The following is a 23070-nucleotide window of genomic DNA, read 5'->3' as shown; positions in this document are numbered from 1 at the left end:
GAACGAGCTCCTGGGCATCCTACCTTATATTTCTCTCTAGTGCTGGAATTAAAGGTAGGAGCCACCATCACCTGGATCTGTTTCTGAATCGATCTTGTGTAGTCCAGGGTAGCCTTGAATTTACAGAGATCCATCTGCCTCTGTCTCCCAAATCCTGGAATTAAAGGTATGTTCTACTACTGCCTGGGCTCTCTAGTGGCTTAGTTTTACATTCTGGTCTTCAGGCAAGCTTTATTTAAAAAACATAAATAAAATATCACTATAGAAATATTTTCTAATTAATAATTCAATGTTAACATTCATTATTTGGTTTTCTTAAACCCAACCTGCATAAGGCTTTGGGCATATGAGTACTATTTCCCAATTTTAAGCCAGCTTCAAATACATTTAAATGATGCATCAAGTCTTCATCACAAATATCTGACATAAGCTGATTCCTCAAAATTCACTGTGTCCTTCCAACTGAGATCCCTTTTTTGCATCCTAAAAAGCCATCTCAAATTCAGTAAAATATTCTACATAGTATATTCTTTTCTGTTCACACAAAAATATCAGTAGTTTGCCGGAGTCCTCATTTTGTAATAGTGAAACAGTAAAAATAAAAAGATTATATGATACAGAGCTTTGAAAATACAGTTTAATTATCATTTGCATTTTAAGTATGATCTCCTGAAAATAAATTATGATTCTGACATATAATATAAAAATTAATTTTTGTGCATCCTATCTATACTTAAAAGCAAGAATTTTGTTATTGTTCATTTGAACATACCACAATTTCAATTACACAGAAAATATTACCAAGGTAGAAGATGAAACATTAAACAATCTTCAGTTTCACCAGGTTTTTTTGCATTTATAATACAATTTATCAACTTTAGGTGAGCAATTCAAGAACTTTAATAAATCTGTTCAACTGCATAACCACCACAGAGCAATCATGTAATACTTCTGCCATCTTAGAAAGTCTCCTTGGTGCCAGGCAGTGGTGACACACGCAATCCCAGCACTTGGGAGGCTGAGGCAGGCAGATCTCTGTGAGTTTAAGGCCAGCCTGGTCTACAAGAGCTAGTTCCAGGACAGGCTCTAAAGCTACAGAGAAACCCTGTCTCGAAAACGAACAAACAAACAACAAACAAAGTCTCCTTGGTGACCATTTATAGTTAATAGCCTCATCCCATATATATATATATATATACACACACACACACACATGTATATATATGTATATATATTATAAGGTTTCATATAGAGAAAAGTACATTCTTTTGGACCTGGTATAAAGATGAGGGTAGGGGTATAAATGTTTTAGTGTATCAACAGTCCATCTCTTTTTAATGCTAAGCAGAATTATACTATGTTACTATACCATAATTTGTTTATTCCTTCAGTTGATACACATTTTGATTTTCATTTTATGTTATGAACACTTTAGCTATGAATTTTATGAACAAATCTTATTTTTACATATATGACCTAAGTTTCTCATGCTAGGATTACACGGCTCCATGTTTGGTCTATTGATATCTGACCAATGTATTTATTAATTACTACTCTTATTACTGTGACAAAACGCCTGACAAAGACAACACAAGGAAGAGAGTTTATTCTGGCTCACACTTTGAGCCAAGTAATGTTTAAAAGAATACAGTTTCCGTGTAATTATTTTGGGTATAAAGCTAGCCGTGCGGGTGGCTGGGTGCCAGAAACATAGCCCGCCACTCTTATTACAACACAGTCCATTATGGAAGGGAAGACATGGCAGAAACAGCAAAAGGTAACTGTGACCGTAGTCAAGAAGCAATGAGAAAAACGAATGCTACAATTCAGCGTTCTGTCTTTCATTTGGTTCAAGATTCCAGGTTATGAAATTATGCTGCCCACATTTCCAGTGGTCTTTCCAGTTCCATTAGTCCAGTGGTTCTCAACCTTCCTAATGCTCCGGCCTATAATACAATTTCTCATGCTTTCATGACACCCTCCCCAAAATCATAAAACTATTTTTAGTGCTACTTTATAACTGAAATTTTGCTACTGTTATGAATCATAATATAAATATTTTTGGAGACTGAGGTTTGTCAAAGGGTTCACAACCCAAAGGCTAAGAACCACTGTTTATTAGTCCAGTGTAGAAACTACTTTTCAGATATTTATTTCTGTTATCATAGTCTTTACTAGTTCGAACACTGCTCAAAAGACTTTCTCAAGCCTCAGTTCCTTAACTATGAGCCTTGAACAATGAGTAAAGCGAGTTACATACATTCAATGATACAGTCAAGTTCCATTCCAAATATCAAACTAAAGCAAGATAATAAACCCTGCAAGGAAAATGTGAACTTCTGTAGCTCCATGTGAGGCTTTTGGGTAAGATGATGGAATCATGTGGGCTCAAAGGGTTGTGCAGTCAGACCCCTCCAGTTCCAAATACCTGCAATATATACATAGACTCAAACCAGTTCCATTCTATTTCCTCTTGTAGCATTCCTGCAGTGGACATCCCTTGGTCCATCAACAAAATCTTAGAATCTCCATTGAAACTTGGACTTCACTTTCACAACTTCATGCAGTTGCCTCTTGGCCACTTCTTTTTAATGGGACTCTAACCCTCCCACATATTAACTGACTTCAGCAGATCTCTAAAACCATTACAGCAGACTGCAGGGCCTCCTCAGTCTTATATCTTAATGTCTACAATGTCAGTATCAGATGCACAAAAGTGCTAACTTCTGTTGCCAACTCAGAATGGAGCACAGTTGCAGCCTATTTGGTGACCCTGGGAAACAAGTTTTGTTTTGTTTTGGTTTTGGTTTTTCAAGACAGGGTTTCTCTGTGTAACTGAACTAGCTTCCCTACAACTAGCTCTGTAGACTAGGCTGGCCTCCAACTCAGAGATACGGCTGTCTCTGCCTCCAGAGTGCTGGGATTAAAGGTGTGCACCACCACTACCCAGCGACAGTTGCTTTTGAGCAAGGAACCCCTTGAGCAATATTCTCAGTTTAGGTTTTCTCTTTTCAAATAAATTTGCATTTTCTACAAGATGGAGCCTTCAGTATTCTTGGGATACCATTCCTAAGAAAACAGTGTGAAGGATTTTCTTCACTGGGCCTACTCTCTAATGATCACAGCTCTTTGAGCCTGTCTTTTCCGTAGTTTCATACTTGCTCATACTCTTCTTCACAGACCTCCACTTTTCATCTCTCTGCTCCACTTTTTACTCTTGGTTACTGTAGGCTGGAGAAGACTGTAAACAGCAAACAACACAATACTGCCTTGAAATTTCCTCTACCAAATAAATTAGCCCATTCCTTTTCAATTTGTCTAACTTAAGTTCTCAGGACATGAGCCAAATAAAGTTAGATTTCTTTCTTTCTTTTCTTTTTTTCTAGCCATAATGTAACATGAATGGCCTCAAGCCCAGATACCCACAAAGTACTTGTTCCCTTTAAGACCTCATGAGCAGAAAAAAAGAAAGAAAGAAAGAAAGAAAGAAAGAAAGAAAGAAAGAAAGAAAGAAAGAAAGAAAGAAAGAAAGAAAGAAAACCAAAAAAGCCCGGCGGTGGTGGCACATGCCTTTGATGCCTTTGATCCCAGCACTCGGGAGGCAGAGGCAGGAGGATCTCTGTGAGTTCGAGGCCAGTCTGATCTACAAGAGCTAGTTCTAGGGCAGGCTCCAAAGCTACAGAGAAACCCTGTCTTGGGGAAAAAAGGTGGGGTGACACCTCATAAGCCAGGCCTCCACTATCCAGTATTTTCTGAATCCTGGCCTTCCACAATGACCCATAAAGTTCCGCTTACAGAATTCTGGGGTTTTTATAATCCAAAACTCTAAATTCTTCTACACTTTCCCATACAAACTAGTTCTACAGGCTTAAGAACCACATAGTATTAAAACAGCAAAACAGCAACAACCTTATTGCTGGCATCAATTGCCTGTATTAAGTATTTTTCTTTTTGTTATGACAAAAGTAACTTAAGGAAAGAAAGGATTATTTTGGCTCACAGCTTGAAATTACAGTTCATCACGGCAGAGAAGGCATGGTGGTACAGGCCTAAAGGCTTGTTTCCATAGTATTTCTATTCCCACTAACTTGACAAATTAATTATCACAATTGGCTTTGGAGTCGCAGAGGAGACATACCTCTAGGAGTGTCTGTGAGGGGTTTCCAGGAGAGGATTAGCTGAGACCCATCCCCAGCAACCAGATATAAAGAGGTTTAGGATTGTACTCCTGCCTCTGCTGCTTCTTTCTGAATGAGTTCATCTACAGATGCTACTTAACTCTTTCTTGACATTACATTCTAGAACTTCAGTCTTCTGATACTGACTCAATAGAAACAACTTTCCAGGGAATTTCCAGGCTTTCAGTACTGGACTGAGACAGCTGAACGTCTCAGGCTGAACTCTAGGCTTCCCAACCACTCCAACAAGCAGATGGCCACTGTAAGATGACCTAATAAATTCTCTCTCTCTCTTCCTCCTCCTCCTCCCTTCCACCCTCTTCTTTGTTCCTCCAGAGCACTGCTTAATAGATTTTAATTTTAAAGAAACTGCCAGTTTCCAAAGTTAGTGTATCTTATTGCATTTCCATCAGTAATACAATGTTTCAAAGGTGACATATTAAAAAAATCCTGGGGTTAGAGTATTTAAAAGAAAAGGCAGTTATGAGAGCTTCCTAAGACATTTGTTTCTATTAGCCATCATATTTCTATTTTTATTCTATCAAAGTATTATTAAAGTAACTAATTCTAGAAGCCTATTAAAAATAATAAATACTGGGGGGAAAACAAGATCAAATCTTTTAGGAGATATACAAAAGAAACCTATTGATACAATGTATTGAATTTGGATTTGCTTCTTCCCCTAAATTCACTTTATTTAAAAGAGCTAAACCTTTGAATAACCTTGAATACATTAAAGTTATTAATGATCAAAGTGATTTTTATAGTCCTTAATTTATCACCTTTAGAAGAAACATGTTTTCTCTTTTTCCTTGCTTTGAGATACAGAAATCATAAATCATAGTGGTAGCCCATCTTGAACAATGAGAGCAAGGACAACAAACAGAAGATGGCAGAAGGATAAGACAAAGGAAGAAAGGTAAAACCCAACAGTACTGGATCGTTGGTTCAGTAGCCATGCATCTTCCAGCTCATAAACTGACATTTCAATGGATGCATTTAAATAAAAACAGCAAGTGCAAATCTTATATCAGCCCCAAGTGAGAATTCTTATGATAATATGTGTATATTCTCTAAGAAGAAAATATAACAATACTTTTAAGAAGCAATATTGAAACAAATTATCTTGGTATCTTTTGATTCGTTTTCAGTGAGCAAAATAAAGTATAAATTGAACCACACATGAAAGCTGACTAGATTAAAACAGTTTAAAGGTTATTTAATATGAATTAGTATATTTGGTAATATGATAAATGCAAAAGTATTTGTAGAAACTCTTACCATGGAAAAGTATTCATCCGCATCCTGTTCTTGTAAATCAGAATTCCTCCTGACATCACTCCAATCATGATTTCATTGTTACTTTGATCCTTCAAAATAAACACATGACAATCTAAAATAATTAAACCAGGATTAGATTTTTTAAAACACACATCGTGTTTTAAACAAAACTGAATTATACTAAACTGCAAACCCAAACAGTTTGTTGTTGTCTCATAAAAGGCAAATTTCAAAAAGCTTAAATGTGGCAGTATTAAAATTCACTAATCTAGAAGCTGGAGAGATGCTTTAGCAGTTAAGTACTTGCTGCACAAGCATGAGAACCAGAGTTTGACCCTTAGAATCCCATGTGACCTTGGCAGCCCATCTGTAATTACAGCCTTGGAAGGAGGAAAAAAGTGATTCTCTGAGCAAACTGTCTAGCAAGATTAGCCATATCAGCGAACTCTGGGTTTAATCCTGCCTAACTGAATAAGAACAGTCATCAAGAATGATTCTTGTCATCAAACTCAGTCTCTATATGCACATGTACACATGTTCAGGTACATCACACATATGTAAGGATCTGTATACCACATACAGAGAAAGAGAGAGAAAGAGGGGGGGAGGGAGGAGAGAAGAGAAAGAAGAAAGAAAAAGGAGGGAGAGGAGAAAGAAAGAGAGAGGAGAGAGAAAGAAGAAAGAAAAAGAAAGGAGAGGAGAGAGATAAAGATAGAGAAGGGGAGGGGAGGGAAGGAAGGGGAGGAGAGGAAAAAAAATCATTGTCCTATGAAGTGAGGGGCGGCGGGGCTGCGTCCCGCCACCTGGCTAGCTTTACCCGAAATAATTACATGGAAACTATACTCTTTTAAACACTGCTTGGCCCATTAGCTTTAGCCTCTTACTGGCTAACTCTCACATCTTGATTAACCCATTTCTAATGAGTGTAGCACCATGAGGTGGTGTCTTACCGGGAATATTCTTAATGCCATCTCAGAGAGGAGAGCTATGGCGACTGCCTGACTCAGCTTCTTCCTCCCAGCATTCTGTTCTGTCTACACCACCCACCTAAGGGCTGGCCTATCAAAGGCCAAGCAGTTCTTTATTAATTAACCAATGAAAGCAACAGATAGATAGATGACACTCCATCATTTCTCCTTTTTCTGTTTAAACAAAAAAGGCTTTAACTTTAACATAGTAAAATTACATATAACAAAACAGTTATCAAGTAAGAAGTACAGTTACGATATTTAGATCTATTTTATCTTTTATAATAACAAAGGAAAACTATAACTAACCATTCTTCAACTCCATCAAAGACTCCAGAAGGATATAATATTACCTAAGTAAACAAGAAGTAAGCAACTTCCAAAACTCTAGAAATGACAGAGACATCTTGCTGCCTGGACAGTCACCCAAGGTTCTTTTGTACCGTTGGGGCATCCATCTTCAGCCTTCAGGCCCATAGTATCCAGCAGAATTTTCCATGAAGCAGGAAATTTCAAAGACAGTTCAGGCACTTTCTGCTGCGTCCTGCAGAATGTCTTGCAGACTCTTTCATGAATCAGGAACCCTGAAAGACCATCTCACCTTTAGGCAAGTTCAGCAGTCCTCTCTCTGCGGGTTCTCTGTGTCCAGTTTATGCAACAGTCCAGGCAAGAGCAGTTTCTTGCCCAAATGGCTATCAAACTCCATAAGTAGCCTCTTCAATGCCCATCGTCCTCTTGAAGTAGCTGGTGCTGCCAGGAGCAGACATGTCTCATTGTCATGAAAAGCCCTAAGTTATTAAGACATTTAAAATGCCATATTCTGCAGTCTTTGAAAGATATGTTATTTCAAATACACTTTTGCCTGATATCCAATTAAAACTTAAGTTTTCTTTCTGTGTTCCTCTTTTTGGAAAATTCCCTTTATATTTACTGAATGATCTTTTGAGGTCTTAGTATGCACATCTAAGACATAATGCCTTCTTTGGCCTTTAAAAAATATTTTGGAGCCAGGCAGTGGTGGTGCACACCTTGAGTCCCAGCACTTGGAAGGTAGAGGCAGGCAGATCTCTGTAAGTTTGGGGCCAGCCTGGTCTACAAAGCCAGTTCCAGGACAGTCAGGACTGTTTCACAGAGAAACCATGTCTCGAAAAAGCAAACAAACAAACAAATATCTTTTTTTTTTATTTTTTTTTTATTTTTTTTTTAGACTATACCTGAACGGAACAAACAAATATCTTGAAAACATCATATTACTATATATTTATGTTGGCCTGGATGAAGAATCTTACCTCAAGTTCACAGTGCACATATGATAAGTCACCATGTAGGACAGTTTTTGTTTGGTTTGGACAAAACATGTTCCTAAATAGCTAACCACTTAAAATTTAAACACCTTTAACCTGACCCTCTACATTTAGTACTGTCTCAGAAACTTTTTACAATCCTAACAGTTTAAACAAGTGAAAACTACTAATTAAATCAACATAACAATACAGTTAGTTATATGAGATTTAGTAACCTTGCATTTAAACTTTTAAGGTTTAATATTTTTGTATTTAATGGCCAAGAATCTGTACAGAATAAAAATCACTTAGAAAACTGCAAATGAGTAGAACTCCCTTTTCTGACCAGTTTAAAGCATAAACTAGTCAAAACAAATGTAGTTACATCAATTGTAAACTTCCATGTAATAAAAGCAAAACCTAGCTGTACAAACACAATGAGAGTATGTAATAAACCTAATCTCTAAAATAATAAGCCCCAAGGAAAATGAAGGGTTATTTTTTTAAAAATAGCAAGAAGTTCAAGAGACACTTAAAGAATTACAAGATATCAATCATTTGAGTGAGATAGACATATGATTTGTGAAACATAGAAGTAGATTTCACTGCTCCAAACCTGATCAGGGGAGGCCCTGAAGGACAAAGCACTAGAGGACAGAACTATGAGTAAGGACTTCTGCAGTGGACTCTGTACCTCCATGTGTCTGTTTATCAAGGTAAATTCAATAATGTATCTAAGGAAAATCAAGGCTTTTCCCTTTCCTCCCCATTCCACCTAATACTAGCCTAATTAGGCTAAAGAATAAAAACTCCACTGTTGACTCAACTGATGACTATAATTCTACTGAAAAATGGTTATACTTTAGGTACTTGAAAGGAATTTAAATCTTGATAACTCACAAAAAGGAATATAGCTACAGTCATTCACAAACACCAGGAAGAGGGTAACAACTTCTGAAAGGAAAAATGTTTCACACAAGATAAACATTACACTGTGAAAAGCCAGTAATTATAAATTCCACCTTAATAAAGAGATGTCAGACAAATACAAACATGACACATTGATATTCTATATTTGGGGCTTTACAAGTAAATGACCAGTTCAGTGTTGAAAACCTTAAGAACAAGAATGAAAGTTTCAGTGATATGACAGCATCTTGCATGATCACGATTATCAAATATTTATACAAAAGTACTTTCCTAAAGCAACCTTATGTTTATAAAACACATTTTCTAAAACTACTATCCCCTTTCAGTCTATAAACATTGTTTTTACAACATAAAAAACCACCTGGAAAAAATAAGAACAGTCTATGTCTACCAACTTTGCACTTATGCTATTGTGAAAATATTTATATTGAGAGGAAATTTTTATTGCAACTACGTCAACAGCAAACACAAATTATCCTGTTACCTAGTTCTCTCAGGGAATTAAAATTTTGAGGAGTTGAGTTTGTATGGCTAAGAATAAGAGTACTTGCTCAACACACATAAGGCCCTGGTTCAATCACCCCAGCCCTGTACACAGACAAAAAGATTTTAAAATCTTTGAGACTAAGGAATGAAGCCTAACTCAACATCTAAGTAATTTTTCTTTACTTACCCTTGCATAGTGGAATTCAACTCCATAGAGTTCTAAGGTACGTGCTGTGTTTAGGTAATTAAATTCTGCTTCTGCAGGAGATAAGCCACTGTAAAGAAAAAAAAAAAAACGAAAACATCAGGTCAAAAACTAGATCCATAGTAAAAATTGTCAAATGACAAAATGATTATGTGAAGAAATGAAGAATCTGACTAAGCACCAAGTAGGAGCCCTCCTTTTAGTCTCTGTAGTAACATCTAACTTACTCCACTAGCATACTTTTACCATATTAACTTCTTTATTTTCCAGAACTATAAGAATACTGTAAGGCCGGGCGATGGTGGCGTTAATCCCAGCACTCGGGAGGCAGAGGCAGGCCGATCTCTGTGAGTTCGAGACCAGCCTGGTCTACAAGAGCTAGTTCCAGGACAGGCTCCAAAGCCACAGAGAAACCCTGTCTCGAAAAACCAAAAAAAAAAAAAGAATACTATAAGTTCTAGGGTTTATGAGGTCATGACCTTAATAGAGAACCTACTACCATCCTTTTACTAAACTACTATAATTCCTCACTACATCCTTAAATTTTTCTTTATTGCAGTTAAATATAATTCTCATTCTTTCATCAACTTCTCTTTACAGTAAACAGAGCCCATTACAAAAAAACCTGTAACAGGTCATAATACAGAAAAAAACAATAGGTCATAGGGGACCTAGCCCCACTAAATACATCTACAACACAACTCCTGAACCTAAGGCTTAGAGAACACTGAGGAAGAGGAGGTAAAGACTACAAGAGCCAGCAAACCAGGAAGTCTCCTGTGAGATTCTGTTTTCTAGAAATAATAGAAAAGCTTCACCCATGATACTTCAAAAATATGGCTGCTTAAACAAGACCTGAATGATGGTGATATCAAAATACATACTAATAGAGAAAGGGGAAATTTCATGAGGTCCTATCCACAAAAAACAATTAATGCCTGCTAAGAGGGGAAAAATTAGTCTTTTCCAGGGAAGAACCGTCCAATTGGTTATCGAATACCAAATAGTTTGTCAGTCCTGAGATCACATACACACAGGCCACACTAAGCAAGTCGTACTCATACATTTATGCGTATATATGTATATATGTGTGTGTATAATAGATTTATATATTATATATACATAACTATAATAAAGAAAAAAGGTATCAATTTGAGAGTGAGTCAGAGGAGCAATGAAGGGAATAGAGGGAGGAAAGGGAAGGAGGAAAGTGATAAAATATTTTAATTAAAAGTAATTTCTGGAGACAGTGGCAATTAGAAAGAAACTATTAGAAAGTATTACAGACCAGAAGAGAAAAAAGAAAAACAATAGGCAAGTCTTAAAACTTCTGACTGATCTCATAGCTGTTAACAAAGTCACTTAACTTCCAGATATAATTCTCAAATATTTCTCACAACACAGTTTATCACCATAGCCACACATAAAACCTACAGGGCACTTCAACATGCAACATTGTCACAGATACACAAACACAAGTATCAAGAAGTTTTTAGAGCAATCTTGTAGCCTTAAATTTCTTTAGTCTTTAAATTTCTGTAGTCTTCAATTTCTCTACTTTAACCTTTCAACTATTCATTTCTCTTTACTATATATTTCAAATTATATAATAGGTAGTATAATAATGACTGAAGAAAAAGTCTTTCATCTGAGATGCTTAGAAGTTCAATTCCACAGGGAGGCTGAGGTCCAAGTTTCATATTTTAAAAATATTTTTAGTGATTCTCAAAACAAAAATTTCAGGATTACTCTAAAATACAGTCTTTTTAAAAGATCTACTCTATTCAATATCTAGTTCTAACGAACTTAGTTATATGGTGTTAGCAGGCAATATAGCAGAGAATAATAAAGCTAAGATATCAACCTTTGCATCACTGATACTGAAAAGGTCAATGCATGATCAAAATGAATGACCCCTCAACAACAATAGTCCTTCCAATTAAACTTAACTGTTTTTGTTTACAGAGCTGAAAAATCAGCTTTTCAAATTAGCTTGTGGAAAGTACAAGCCTTGTCCTTATTTAAGGAACTTTTAATAGAAAAATTTTTAAATTCCAACATACTCAGATAGGCTATATGAAAAGCCTTCACTATAAAGGGATGGTTTTTACAGGAAAGCAGCACACTCACCACATTAAACCACTCAGTTTAAATTCTCAAGTCATTATACTCTACAGCAGATCCAAGATCAAAAAATCCTTTTACTAGAAAGGATTAAATACTATTTTTAAGCCTTCTAGATAAACTATCTTTGTAGCAATCCACATCCAACACAGAAAGAGATGATGATGTCTGTTCACATGAGTGCTCATTTATGAGCAATGGATTTCAGAAAATTTTACATCCTATAAAATATTTTCCTCCCGCAAGCATTTAAAATAATAGACTGAGCATGTAGCTCAATGGTAGAATACTAACATAAGCAAGGTCTAGGTTTGTTCCAAATATTCTGTGACATATTTATATATATTACATTTACAACATAAACAAATATATATTGTGTTACATTAAAAAAAAAAAACTCATGTATTTGTCATGCTTAGCCCACTGGCTGTTCAAAATTAGATACTGAGCTGTTGTTTTCTTACTAGTTTGAGAAACTTGAATTATTACCAAATGGCAATGAGAGTTAATATTTCTTTAGTGTCTACCATGTACTAGGTGCCATCTTGAGAACTTTGTACATATAATCTCACTTAAGACTCAGAATTTCTGGCCAGTACGAGTGGGCTACAATCACAACACTGGGAGGCAGAGCCAGGCAGATCTCTGAGTTCCAGGCTAGCCAGGGATACACTTTAGAGAAATCCTGTCTCAAACAAACAAACAAACAAATAAACAAACAAGAAGACTCAAAATTTCTACCTCAAGACACTTTAATTTTCTCAAATAATTTGAGAAATAAAGCTTTGAACCACAATTTAAAAAAACTCAGACAAAAATTGGGGTTTCGCCTGAAGGTTAGAAAAGCAAAACAGCCACTGGCTCTTACCACTACACCTCAGTCTGAAATGGCGATCCTGCCTCCAGAATCTCAGAATGAGACTGTGCCCGATAGCTGTCTCCTCCCATTTTATAATCCTCTTTAGTTCTGGGATTAAAGGTATGTACCACTACCACCTGCTTTCTATGGCCAGCTAGTGTGGCTACGGGGATTAAAGGTGTGTGCCATTGCTGCCTGGTTTTTAAGGCTGGCCAGTGTGGCTGTTTTAATTTTCTGATCTTCAGGAAAGCTTTATTTATTAAAATACAAAATGAAATGCCACTACAAAGCTTGCCTGAAGATCAGAGTTCTGAGCTAAGCCACTAGTTAGCCATAGCCATCAGGCAGTGGTGGCACACACTTTTAATCCCAGCACTCAGGAGGCAGAAGCAGACAAATCTCTGTGAGTTCAAGGCCACCCTGGGCTACCTGAAATTGATCCAGTCTCAAAGAGAAACAGAGTCCGGTGGTGAAATTGATCTTTAATCCCGGTACTTGGGAGTCACATGAATTTAATCCCAGCACAAGTAAAGTGGAGACAGGGAGGGATATGACTGGGTTGAGAGAGAAATATAACAAGGGAGGAGAGAGGAGCTCAGCATTCAGTCTGAGGATTTATAGAGACAGGATTTTGATCCCCTTGGTTCTGAGGATTTTGTAGTTAAGAACTAGTGGCTGGCTTCTCTGCTTCTCTGATCTTTCAGCTTTCACACCCTATATCTGACTCCAGATTTTTATTGTTAAGACCAATTAGAAACTGTGCTACAAAATAGAGCAACAACTATGATCAAAGTTATAAAACAGTGAGTGATCTGACTAGAAGTTCAAGCTAGTGAGTCTAACTCTTGTAACGACTTTTAGCCAATATGCTACACTATCTTTGTTCTGTCACTATTGTGAACCATAGGTTAAATCAAAACTTGAGTCAACAACAACAACAACAAAAAAACATTTTGTTTACTTGTTTGTTGTTTTTGTTTTTCGAGACCTGGTTTCTCTGAGTCACCATAGCTGTCTAGGAACTCGCTCTGTAGCCCAGGCTGGCCTCAAATTCACAGAGATCCACCTGTCTCTGCCTCCTAAGGGTTGGGATTAAAGGCATGTACCACCACCTCCCAAAACCAATTCATAAGGCCAGGTAGTCGTGGCACACAACTTTAATCCCAACACTTAGGGGACAGAGGCAGGTCGATCTCTTTGTGAGTTTGAGGACAGCCTGGTATACACGGTGAATTCCAGGACAGTCTGGTACTGCAAAGGCGCTGTGCTGAAAACAAAACAAATGTCTTCTTGAAAAAATGTCACAAGGAGCTGAAGAGTTGGCTCAGCAGTTGAGCTCAGAAGAGTATTTGTTGCTCTTAAAGAAGAGCCAGATTCAATTCTATACATGGCAGATCACAGCCAATCCCAGAGGTTCTGACACCCCCTTCTGACCTCCTTGGGTACCAAGAAGGCACGTACGTGGTCCATAGACATACACGCAGGCAGAACACTCATACACATAAATAAACCTTTTTCAAATGTCACAAAAGATTAGACTAAAATAAAATCAAAGTTGAACACTACTGTGAATGAAACAAGTCAACTGCCTTTAAACGAATATTAAAAGAACTGCGCTGGGTTGGTACTTTTCTCCTCCTCAGTCATTACCAGAGTCAAAAATCTTTCCAATATCTAAAAACTAAGAAAATTACCAAGTCCATTGCTTTGCATATTATAAATGCATTACTCTAAAATTTTCTTTTTTAAAATTAAAGCTTTATTTTATTTTTAATTACATATATGTGTACTTATGGCTGGGTATGTGCATGTGAGTATGGGTGTCCATAGAGGCCAGAAAGGGCATTAACATCCTTTGAGCTAGAGTTAACACACTGCTATTGAGTCACCTGATCTGGGTGCTCAGAACTAAACTTGGGACCTTTGTAAGGGCAACAAGCACTCTTAGTCATTGAGCTATTTCTCCAGCCACCTAAAATTCTTTCTTAAAGAACTGACAATGTTATATAAAATCAAATAGACTCAATTTATATATAATTTATAGCTGTTAAAGAAATGAAAGCAAGGCTCATATATTTTGTGAAATAAGCAATGAAATGCTTTTAGTGTAAATTATATATATATATTTCTTTATAATATATAATATAAATTTCTATACTATATAAACACAGCAATAAATTAAGAATGATGTGAAACAATTCTCTTTCTAGAAGGATTGCCCATAAATCTTACCAAATAAGCAGAATATTAAATAAATGCTTACATATGCTGCTGATGTAACTTTGCAATTTCTTTTTCAAAATCTTGAGGTTGATTGGGAATGAAAGAATAATCTGAGAGGTAGCCTGGCAAATTTTCTGACTGATTGTAGTCTCCAAGTTCAGCTAATAAGAAAAAGAAAACATCATTCTTTCATAAATATTTTAATTGTACTCAAATCAACAATGTCATTAATTTATATATATTTATGAAAGGAATGCATGCTTCTACTATAATAACATTAAATAAGTTGCAATAAATCACGTATTCTTCTGGATCTCAATATAGAAAATGTTTCAAGAATCAAAGTATTGCTTGCTAATCAGCTGGACATTTCACTGCATTCCCTCAGCAGTCTCTACTGCATTCCTACATTTAAAGGCGTTGTATTATCAATATAGACTACAAAACCACATGCTACTTAAAAGTAAGCTGATACTTACACTGAACAGCAAATGAAGCTAAAAGGGCAGCAGTATTATAAGGACAGGACAATCTAGTAAGACAAAAAAGAAAATACATAACCCAAGGATGAATATAATTTCAAATGCACTGTAGTTTACATCATACTACTGATTCTGAAAGTTTCTATATGCACTAATTTTAAACACAATTAAATTAGTTAAGCTGGGACTTGTGGCATACATCTATGATCTCAACACTTATAAATTTGAGATGACTGCCTGTCTGAGGCCAAATTAAGCTACATAATGAGATAATGTCTCAAAAGAACTCCCTAAAAAGTCTGATAAAAGGAACTAATACTAAAAAAACCCATTTTTAAAATGTGTTACAGCAATCAATCATAAGTTACTTAATACAGAATTTAAAGGTTTTTTTTTATTGTTTTTCTTTCTTTCTTTCTTTCTTTCTTTTTTTTGTTTTTTTTTTTTTTGTTGTTGTTTGTTTTTTTGAGACAGGGTTTCTCTGGGTAGCTTTGGAACTTGGCTGGGAACTCTCTCTGTAGACCAGACTGGCTTTGAACTCACAGAGATCCACCTGCCTCTGCCTCCCAAGTGCTGGGATTAAATGCATGTACCACAACTGCCCGGCTAATTAAAAGTATTTTTATACTGTAAAAATAAAAATTAAAAATAGCTCACCTTCCAGTAAGAATGTCTTGCTTAATTTGCAAAAAATACTGATACCTTTTTTAAAAAAAGATATTAGAATCAATTTGAGTTCTTATATATTATACACTTATATTAACGAAACTAAATATCTAAATATTTCCTTTTGTAGTCTACACATTAGCAAATAAACTCAGCATATGCACACATTAGCAAAATATACCAGAAGTAGGCTTGACTACAAGTCTTTAAAATTCATTAACATATAAAATTTTTCATTTTGAAGATCTTGTTTCAATTATAAAACTACTCAAGATTTCTAAGACTTGTGCTACCAGGAAGGAGACTTGGGAGCAACGGACTAAGGATTGGTCCATGTAAGAAGAACTGGAAGCATAGATAACTTAAGCATCAATGACATAGAAATAGCAACACACACAGAAACAGTGAAAGAAAGCAATCCTTTCTGTGTAAAAAGGAAGCCATTACAAGGACAAACCTATGTGCAGATAAGTTTGTTATTATGATTAATGTAGAAGAACAACTGTCTACTTCCACTGGAGTTAAAAAAGCTCTTTCATCAGAAAATTAATTGAACTCCTTCTCCTGCTATTGCTCTAGTATTAGAGTGGTTACATGATCAGCTTCTTTTAACACAAACAATAGTATACTGAGACACGCTGCTGAGGTTGCCTACAAAGTGGCACTGTCCTTCTGTCCCTGACAGTGGGTAAGCTAGTCAATACCTGGACAAAATCACCTGTGCTCAATTGGTATAAAAAAAATTTCATGATTTCAAACATTAAACAGGAAGTTTATAGGCTTCATTCAACTTTTAAAAAGTCAAAACACAAACTGGATATTATTTACTTAATTCAATACAGTACAATTTTATCAGATATTCTTAGTTTCATAATCAAAAGCTAAAGATGGGATTGGTGGTATAAGGAAGGCAATGGCAGAGTACATGCTTACCATGTACACGGCCTAATATCACTAAAAAGAAGAAAAATTAAAAGGTCTTTGGTACAAAAACAGTTTTATAGTTGTGATTTAAAGGTAATATATGCACTTGGTATAATTTTAAAATCCTTCACAAATAATACTTATACTTATCAAAGATCACTTATATATTCATTTAACAAAAAAGGAATTCTCAATAAAAACTAGAATTCGAGTTCTAAAGCAGCCTATTACTTCAGGCAAATTACTAAAATTTGGGCAAGCCTTAATTTTTACATTTGTAAGGGAAATAAGATCACTTGCCAGGAGTTTTGGGAGATTAAAAAATTCAATTCTAATGATGCTGGTAATTGCCAAAAATGAAGTACATTTTATCATAATGCAAGACATCGATGCCATTGGTTTTCTTCCCACTAATTCAAAATGCTATCTCAAGCAAGGAGATCTAGGAAACGCCCTTTTTTGGTGAGACCTAAACTACTCCCAAAGAGTGAGCGGCTGTGGCCAAGAGACACTTGATACTAATCAGGATCATCACAGCAAAGTATTTTTTTCTTTCTTTTTTCTTTTAAATAGATGCTTTCATATAATTTATTCTGATTATAATTTCCCTCCCCCAAATCCTCCCAGATCCTCTACACTTCCCCACCCACCCAAATACACACCCTTTCTCGCTCTCATTATAAAATAGGCATCTAAATAGCAAAAATAATAATTAATATAAAACAAACACACAAAACAGAATAGGACAAAATAGACAAACAGACCCCTCCCCCCAAAAAAAGCGCAAGAAACATACTGACACAGAGGCAAGCACATTACACACACAGAAAATCCATAAAAACAAAATTGAAAACCTTTGTCTATATGTATCTGTTATCAGTGTGTGGGAATGTGTACATGAATACATGCTCCCACAGAGGCCAGAATAGTACCCTTAATCCCCTGGAAGTAGAGTTACAGGCAAGCTGTGAGGCACCTGACATGGTGCTGGGAACCAAAGTAGGGTGTTCTGCAAGAACAGTATGTGATCTTAACACTGAGCCATCTTCATCAGCCCCACACTAAAGTACTGCTTAGCCCTGGCTCCCTTGCTATAATACTAGAATTACCTGAGGAACTATACATGTCTTTACTCAGGGGCTGAGTCACATTACACCAGAATATCTAGGGGTATAGACAATTACTGTGGTTTAAAGTGCTCCCAAATAATTATAAATTACTAATCAGGGTAGAGAATCACTTTTGTATAGTTATGATGATTAAATAAAATGTAGTCATGTACTACAATTTACCAACAGCAATACTTATACGGATTAAAGAGTACTGAAATTAAACATTATTTCTAATAAAAACAGAGAATCTTCTACACTGATAGCTTAAGCACAAGTTCCCAACTGCTTACACAATTTTACTCTTCTTCAAGTTCTGACTCAATTAACAGTGAAACGCACCCTCATTGTTTCCATTATATACTATTAACACACATATAGGTTCTAATAGGAAATTCAGTTTTCTGTGTGAATTAGATATTGAACCCAGCTATTAGATGAATGTGAAATGTTCCCACAGGCTCGAGTTTGAACACTTAGTACCCAGCTGGTGGTGCTGTTGTGGAAGGTTGTGGAGCCTTAAGGAGGAAGAGTCTTGCCAGAGGAAGTTAGTCACTGGGAGCAGGCCTTGAGGTTTGATAACTCAGTTTCCTTCCTGTTCCTCTCTCTGCTTTCGGGTTATATATGTAATAACACCAGTTGCTTCATGCTCCTGCTGACATACTTACTCTGTCATGATGAGCTATAACCAATGAATGCTAAACTCCAAGTCAAAATGAGCCCTTCCCTTAAGTTGCTTCTTGACAAGTATTTAATCATAGCAATAAGAAAAAAAACTAATACAATATAACTTGGAATTCATGCAAAATTAGGTAAACTTTTAGTATCCTGAGAATTATTTATAATGATAAAATTATTTTAAACATTTAACATCAACAACATATTTGCTAAATTTAGTATGTAAACTGTATTGTAATACATAAAATATGGTTTTAAGGAAGGAAAAGCAACAACAAAAACAGAGCTATAATGGTAAATTAAACACAACTTTGTGTTTCAAGACAAATTAGCCTAGAATCTATTACTACTGCAAATGTTCCAGCTGTCACACGTGGCACTTGTACTCTAGTGTCTTCTCATTATCACAAAAGCAACATCAGCAAACAGAAAAGACTCTCAAGAACTATGACCTTTTTTTTTTTAAAGCTTGGGTAAATATTGAGAATTCCACAGAAATCTAAGGACTGATTCAACAGATTTATTATTTTGCTGCTCTATTCTATCGCATCAGTAAAGTAATTCTGATAGCCACTCAACAATATTCTTATATCTGAGAAGTGTACAGAAAGTATAGGATTCTAATTCTTTTCATTTAAATTACTAATTCTGCATTTTGCCAAACACAAAAGGTTATCATTCAGCTTACTTTAACAATAACTGTCATACCTCTCTTATTTCTACCCTAAACATTTTACCTAGTTCTCAAGGACACTGCTGAAATGCTGCTTTAGATCATTCTCAAGTATTTTCTCAAGTACAAGTGACACGCTGAGACTTGGAATGGGCAGTCAGGTGGGCATGAAGAGGTCCAAATGTGCTTTATCCCTGTAACATTTTCTTTGGAATTAAAAGTTAAAAACACATCCTTCACATGGTATTAATATATATGAAATCTTATGCTCTCCTCAACAAAAGGAAAGAAAAAACCTGTAATATGCTTTTGATGAAAAAAAACATGTATACCAGAAACTCTCAATATGCAGCATGCCTTGGATATAAGCCAGTGCCATCTCGTGTCCTTATTCAGTTTCAGCAGTGCTGCTTGTGGCTGGAAGAGGTGGCTCTGGGTGTTCAACACCTGAAAGCTCTCCCAGTCATCCAGATAGGGAGGAAAGGGTTACCGTAGGACAATTTATAAACTCTTCAGCATAAATTAGAAGTTTAAGTTTTCAGTATGGACATTTATTTTTGCCTACTTATTTGCATTTTTTCATATTAGATCTTTGCCAATGTTTTCAAAAGAAACTGTTCCATAAACCCACCTTGTGTATTCTTCTTGTAACTTGTTGGGATCACTTACAAAGAATTTGACTCTGAAATTCAAACTGTAAGGAGATCCTCCTAAAATTAACAAAAACAGCTCTAATTAATCAGATTATGTTAGGCTATCATCTTTATAAGGCGTATTTGCAAAACATCAAGTAAATAGTATGCTCACTTTTTAGTTGCTTCCTTATTGGTTTGTTTGGATCCAGCCACCTCTGAAAAATAAAGAGAGATTTCTTTTTTCCTTGAGAAACTAACATATCGGTTATTGTATATCTGTTCCAATTAAAGACCTCATTTTGGAAAATGGTTAGATAGAAACAAAATTAAATTAGAAGCAATATTGCTTCATGATTGCTAGTGATGGCAGGTGAGCCTGGGCTGCATTAGAAAGGCAGTCCAGCAGGAGCCTGGGAGCAAGCAAGTGAGCAAAGATCCTTCAGTGTTTCTGTTTAGGCTCCTGCCTTGATGTCCCTTGAGTAAGACAAAATAAATAAATAAAACCCTTTGTCCCCAAGTTACTTTTGCTCAGTGCTGTATCACAGCAAATTAGCACAGTCATAAGCTACATTTACCTTAATGATTATCTAAATGTGAGATTAATCTACCCAAAGCTGGATTTCCTTGATCAGTTTTTCTTCAGACTAAAATACTCTGGTATAAAAAAACACAAATACACTGGGTGTGATGGCACAGCCTTTAATCCCAGCCCTTGGGAGGCAAAGGCAAGCAGATCTCCATGAGTTTGAAGCTAGCCTGATCTACAAAGTGACTTCCAGGATAGCAATGGTGGTTATACAGAGAAAATGTGTCTCAAGAAACTTTTAAAAAAGAAAAAAAACACAAATATTTAATTAAATGTGTGAAGATGACATAGCTTAGAAATAATATTATAATAAGCATTGAGAAACTTAACAATGTATATGAATGACATCAGTAAGACAGGATTTAGGTTTTTGATTAAAACTGTAAGGTGAGGCTGGAGAGACAGCTCAGAGGTTAAGAGGACTGGCTGCTCTTTCAGAGATCCTGAGTTCAATTCCCAGCAGCCACATGTTGGCTCGAAACCATTTAGGGCTCACAAACATCTGTGGAAACTGATAACATGTAGTATTGGGCTGTTAAATGACAGAATCCATTTTAAAGAATGATTTAATCAAGAAAACAAACAAAAACTAGGTTTGGGCTGGCGAGATGGTTCACTTACATACATAGACCGGAATTTGCAGCTAAGCCTGATGACCCAAATTTAAGCCCCTAAGGATAGTGGACTTGATTTTCAAAATTTGCGCTCTGGCCTCCACACATGTTCTGTGGCACACAGTTGCATACTACCACATACATACACACAATAAGTAAATGTAAAAAACAAAAAGACAAAAAATTCAACAAACAAGTCAACCCACAAAGAAATCTTATACATCAATAAGAAAAAAGTGAGCCGGGTGGTGGTGGCACGTGCCTTTAATCCCGGCACTGAGAGGCAGAGGCAGGCAGATCTCTGAGTTCAAGGCCAGTGAGTTCAAAACCCTGTGGCGGGAGGGGAAGAAAGAAAAAGAAGAAAGACCAATATTAATAGAAAAAAATAGGCAATGAACAGTAAGTTCACAACTAGGGAATAAAATGCATTTAAATATATAAAGATAGCCAATCTTGATCACAATTAAAGAAATTCAAAATAAATGCTATGCTGGGCTCTGCTTTTGAGACAGGGTTTCAGTAATTAGAACTAATGTTGCTTTGAACTTATAAACCCTCCAGAGCCTCCATAGTGCCACCACACCTCTGTACACAACAACATAAGCTTTTAAAATGAGTGTCACTCTAATGAATGACACTGGTATGTCATTAAGTCTTTGTTTCATTTCTAATTGTTGTGATAAAATACCCTGACAAAAGCTACTTAAAGGTGAAAGGGTTTGTTTTAGCTCACAGTACCTGGTCCACTCTAGAAAAGAGGTCACAGCTGCAAGAGCTAAAAGCAGCTAGTTATTTACATCACATCCATGGTCGAGAGCAAAGAGTAATACAACAATGCACATATGCTGGCACTTTGCTCACTTTCTCCTTTTAGTACAGTCCAGGACCCAAACCAAGGGAATGATTCCACCAATTTTAGGCTCTTCCTTCCCATATCAACTAACATACGAGAAAATCTCACACAGACATACCCATGGGCCAATTTACACAGTTCCTTATTAGGAATCTTTCCTAATTATGCACGGCAAGCACTTTGCCAACTCAAACAGTCTTCCAGCCCAAAAGATGTTTTATTTCAATATTTATTGTATACATACTAATGTGACAAGCCCTGCTGTATGCAATGCAATGGTAAAAATTCAATTCATCTCCTTAACCCCAGACTGGTACCATTTGTATATCTTTACAGATTGTTCTTCCCAATATAAGTTATGGTTTATTCACTTCGGTAAATCTATTTTATAGTGTTGACTTCCCTCAAATACTGGTGTTTACTGTTAAATACTTATTATTTGTAAATACTTTCTAACTTCAGAGAAAAGACAAAATTTATAGTTTGACTCTGAATAGTTGGCGAGGGATTCATAAGCTGCTAGTAGGTTTAACAGCTAGTGTCCATGTTTATCTAGTCTCTGGTTCACCAAGATGTGAACTGCTCTGCTGCACTAGCTCCTCCATGTCATGATAAACTAGCAACTCGTAAATTGTGTTTCTACTAGGTATTTGTCACAGCAATACAAAAGTAATCAGTGGGGAAACTTTTAGTACAGCTATGTTGTACTGTCTAGTACCTTTCCATTTCAATTTGCAGAATTTGCCTTAAACATTTAAGATACATCTAATGGTAATGTAATAACTTAACCTCTTTACCTCTGGCAACTTATTCTGTTTTGTGAGATCGAATCTCACTGTCTTAGGGTTTTATTGTGAAGATACACCATGCCATGGTAACTCTTATAAAAGAAAACATTTAATTGGGGCTCACTTATAGCTTATAGGTTTAGTCCATTATCATCATGGCAGAAAGTATGGCAGTGTGCAGATAAGACATGGTGATGGAGAAGGAGTTAAGAGTTCTATACCTTGATCAGCTGGCAGAAGGCAGACAACTGGTTTGAATTTCTAAGACCTCAAAGCCCACCCTCTAGTGACAAACTCTCTCCAACAAAGCCACACTTATTCCAATAAGGCCATACTAATAGTGTTACTCCCTGTGGACATGAGTGTGAACACTCAAGTATTTAAACATATGAATCTATGGGGGGCATTCCTATTCAAACCATCACACTCACTAAGTAGCCAGCCTGGCTTTACCTCCCAGTGCTCCTGTTTCAGTCTTCAAGTGCTAAGACAACAAGTGCCATACTTGAACTTTCTCACATTTGA

The 23070-nt window shown here is 36.2% G+C and overlaps 1 protein-coding gene across 5 annotated transcripts in view; it reads right to left on the bottom strand.

The window, feature by feature from the left end:
• Ptpn4 (protein tyrosine phosphatase non-receptor type 4) overlaps positions 1-23070 on the bottom strand; it is a 182482-nt gene that overhangs the window by 77464 nt on the left and 81948 nt on the right. For 2 of the 5 annotated variants that reach the window (XM_057769289.1, XM_057769285.1), the window contains exons 4-10: positions 19877-19919; positions 19701-19800; positions 15677-15721; positions 15017-15069; positions 14578-14698; positions 9314-9401; positions 5460-5548 (exon numbers count right to left, since the gene is read on the bottom strand). In XM_057769289.1, coding sequence (XP_057625272.1) covers positions 5460-5548; positions 9314-9401; positions 14578-14698; positions 15017-15069; positions 15677-15721; positions 19701-19800; positions 19877-19919 — 539 coding nt within the window. The remainder of the gene's footprint in view (positions 1-5459; positions 5549-9313; positions 9402-14577; positions 14699-15016; positions 15070-15676; positions 15722-19700; positions 19801-19876; positions 19920-23070) is intronic. The other 3 variants (XM_057769286.1, XM_057769287.1, XM_057769288.1) reach the window with 3 other exon arrangements.

Source organism: Chionomys nivalis, chromosome 5 (genome assembly GCF_950005125.1).
Source record: "Chionomys nivalis chromosome 5, mChiNiv1.1, whole genome shotgun sequence".
Classification (NCBI taxonomy): domain Eukaryota; kingdom Metazoa; phylum Chordata; class Mammalia; order Rodentia; family Cricetidae; genus Chionomys; species Chionomys nivalis.
This window is presented reverse-complemented; position numbering and strand designations above follow the sequence as displayed.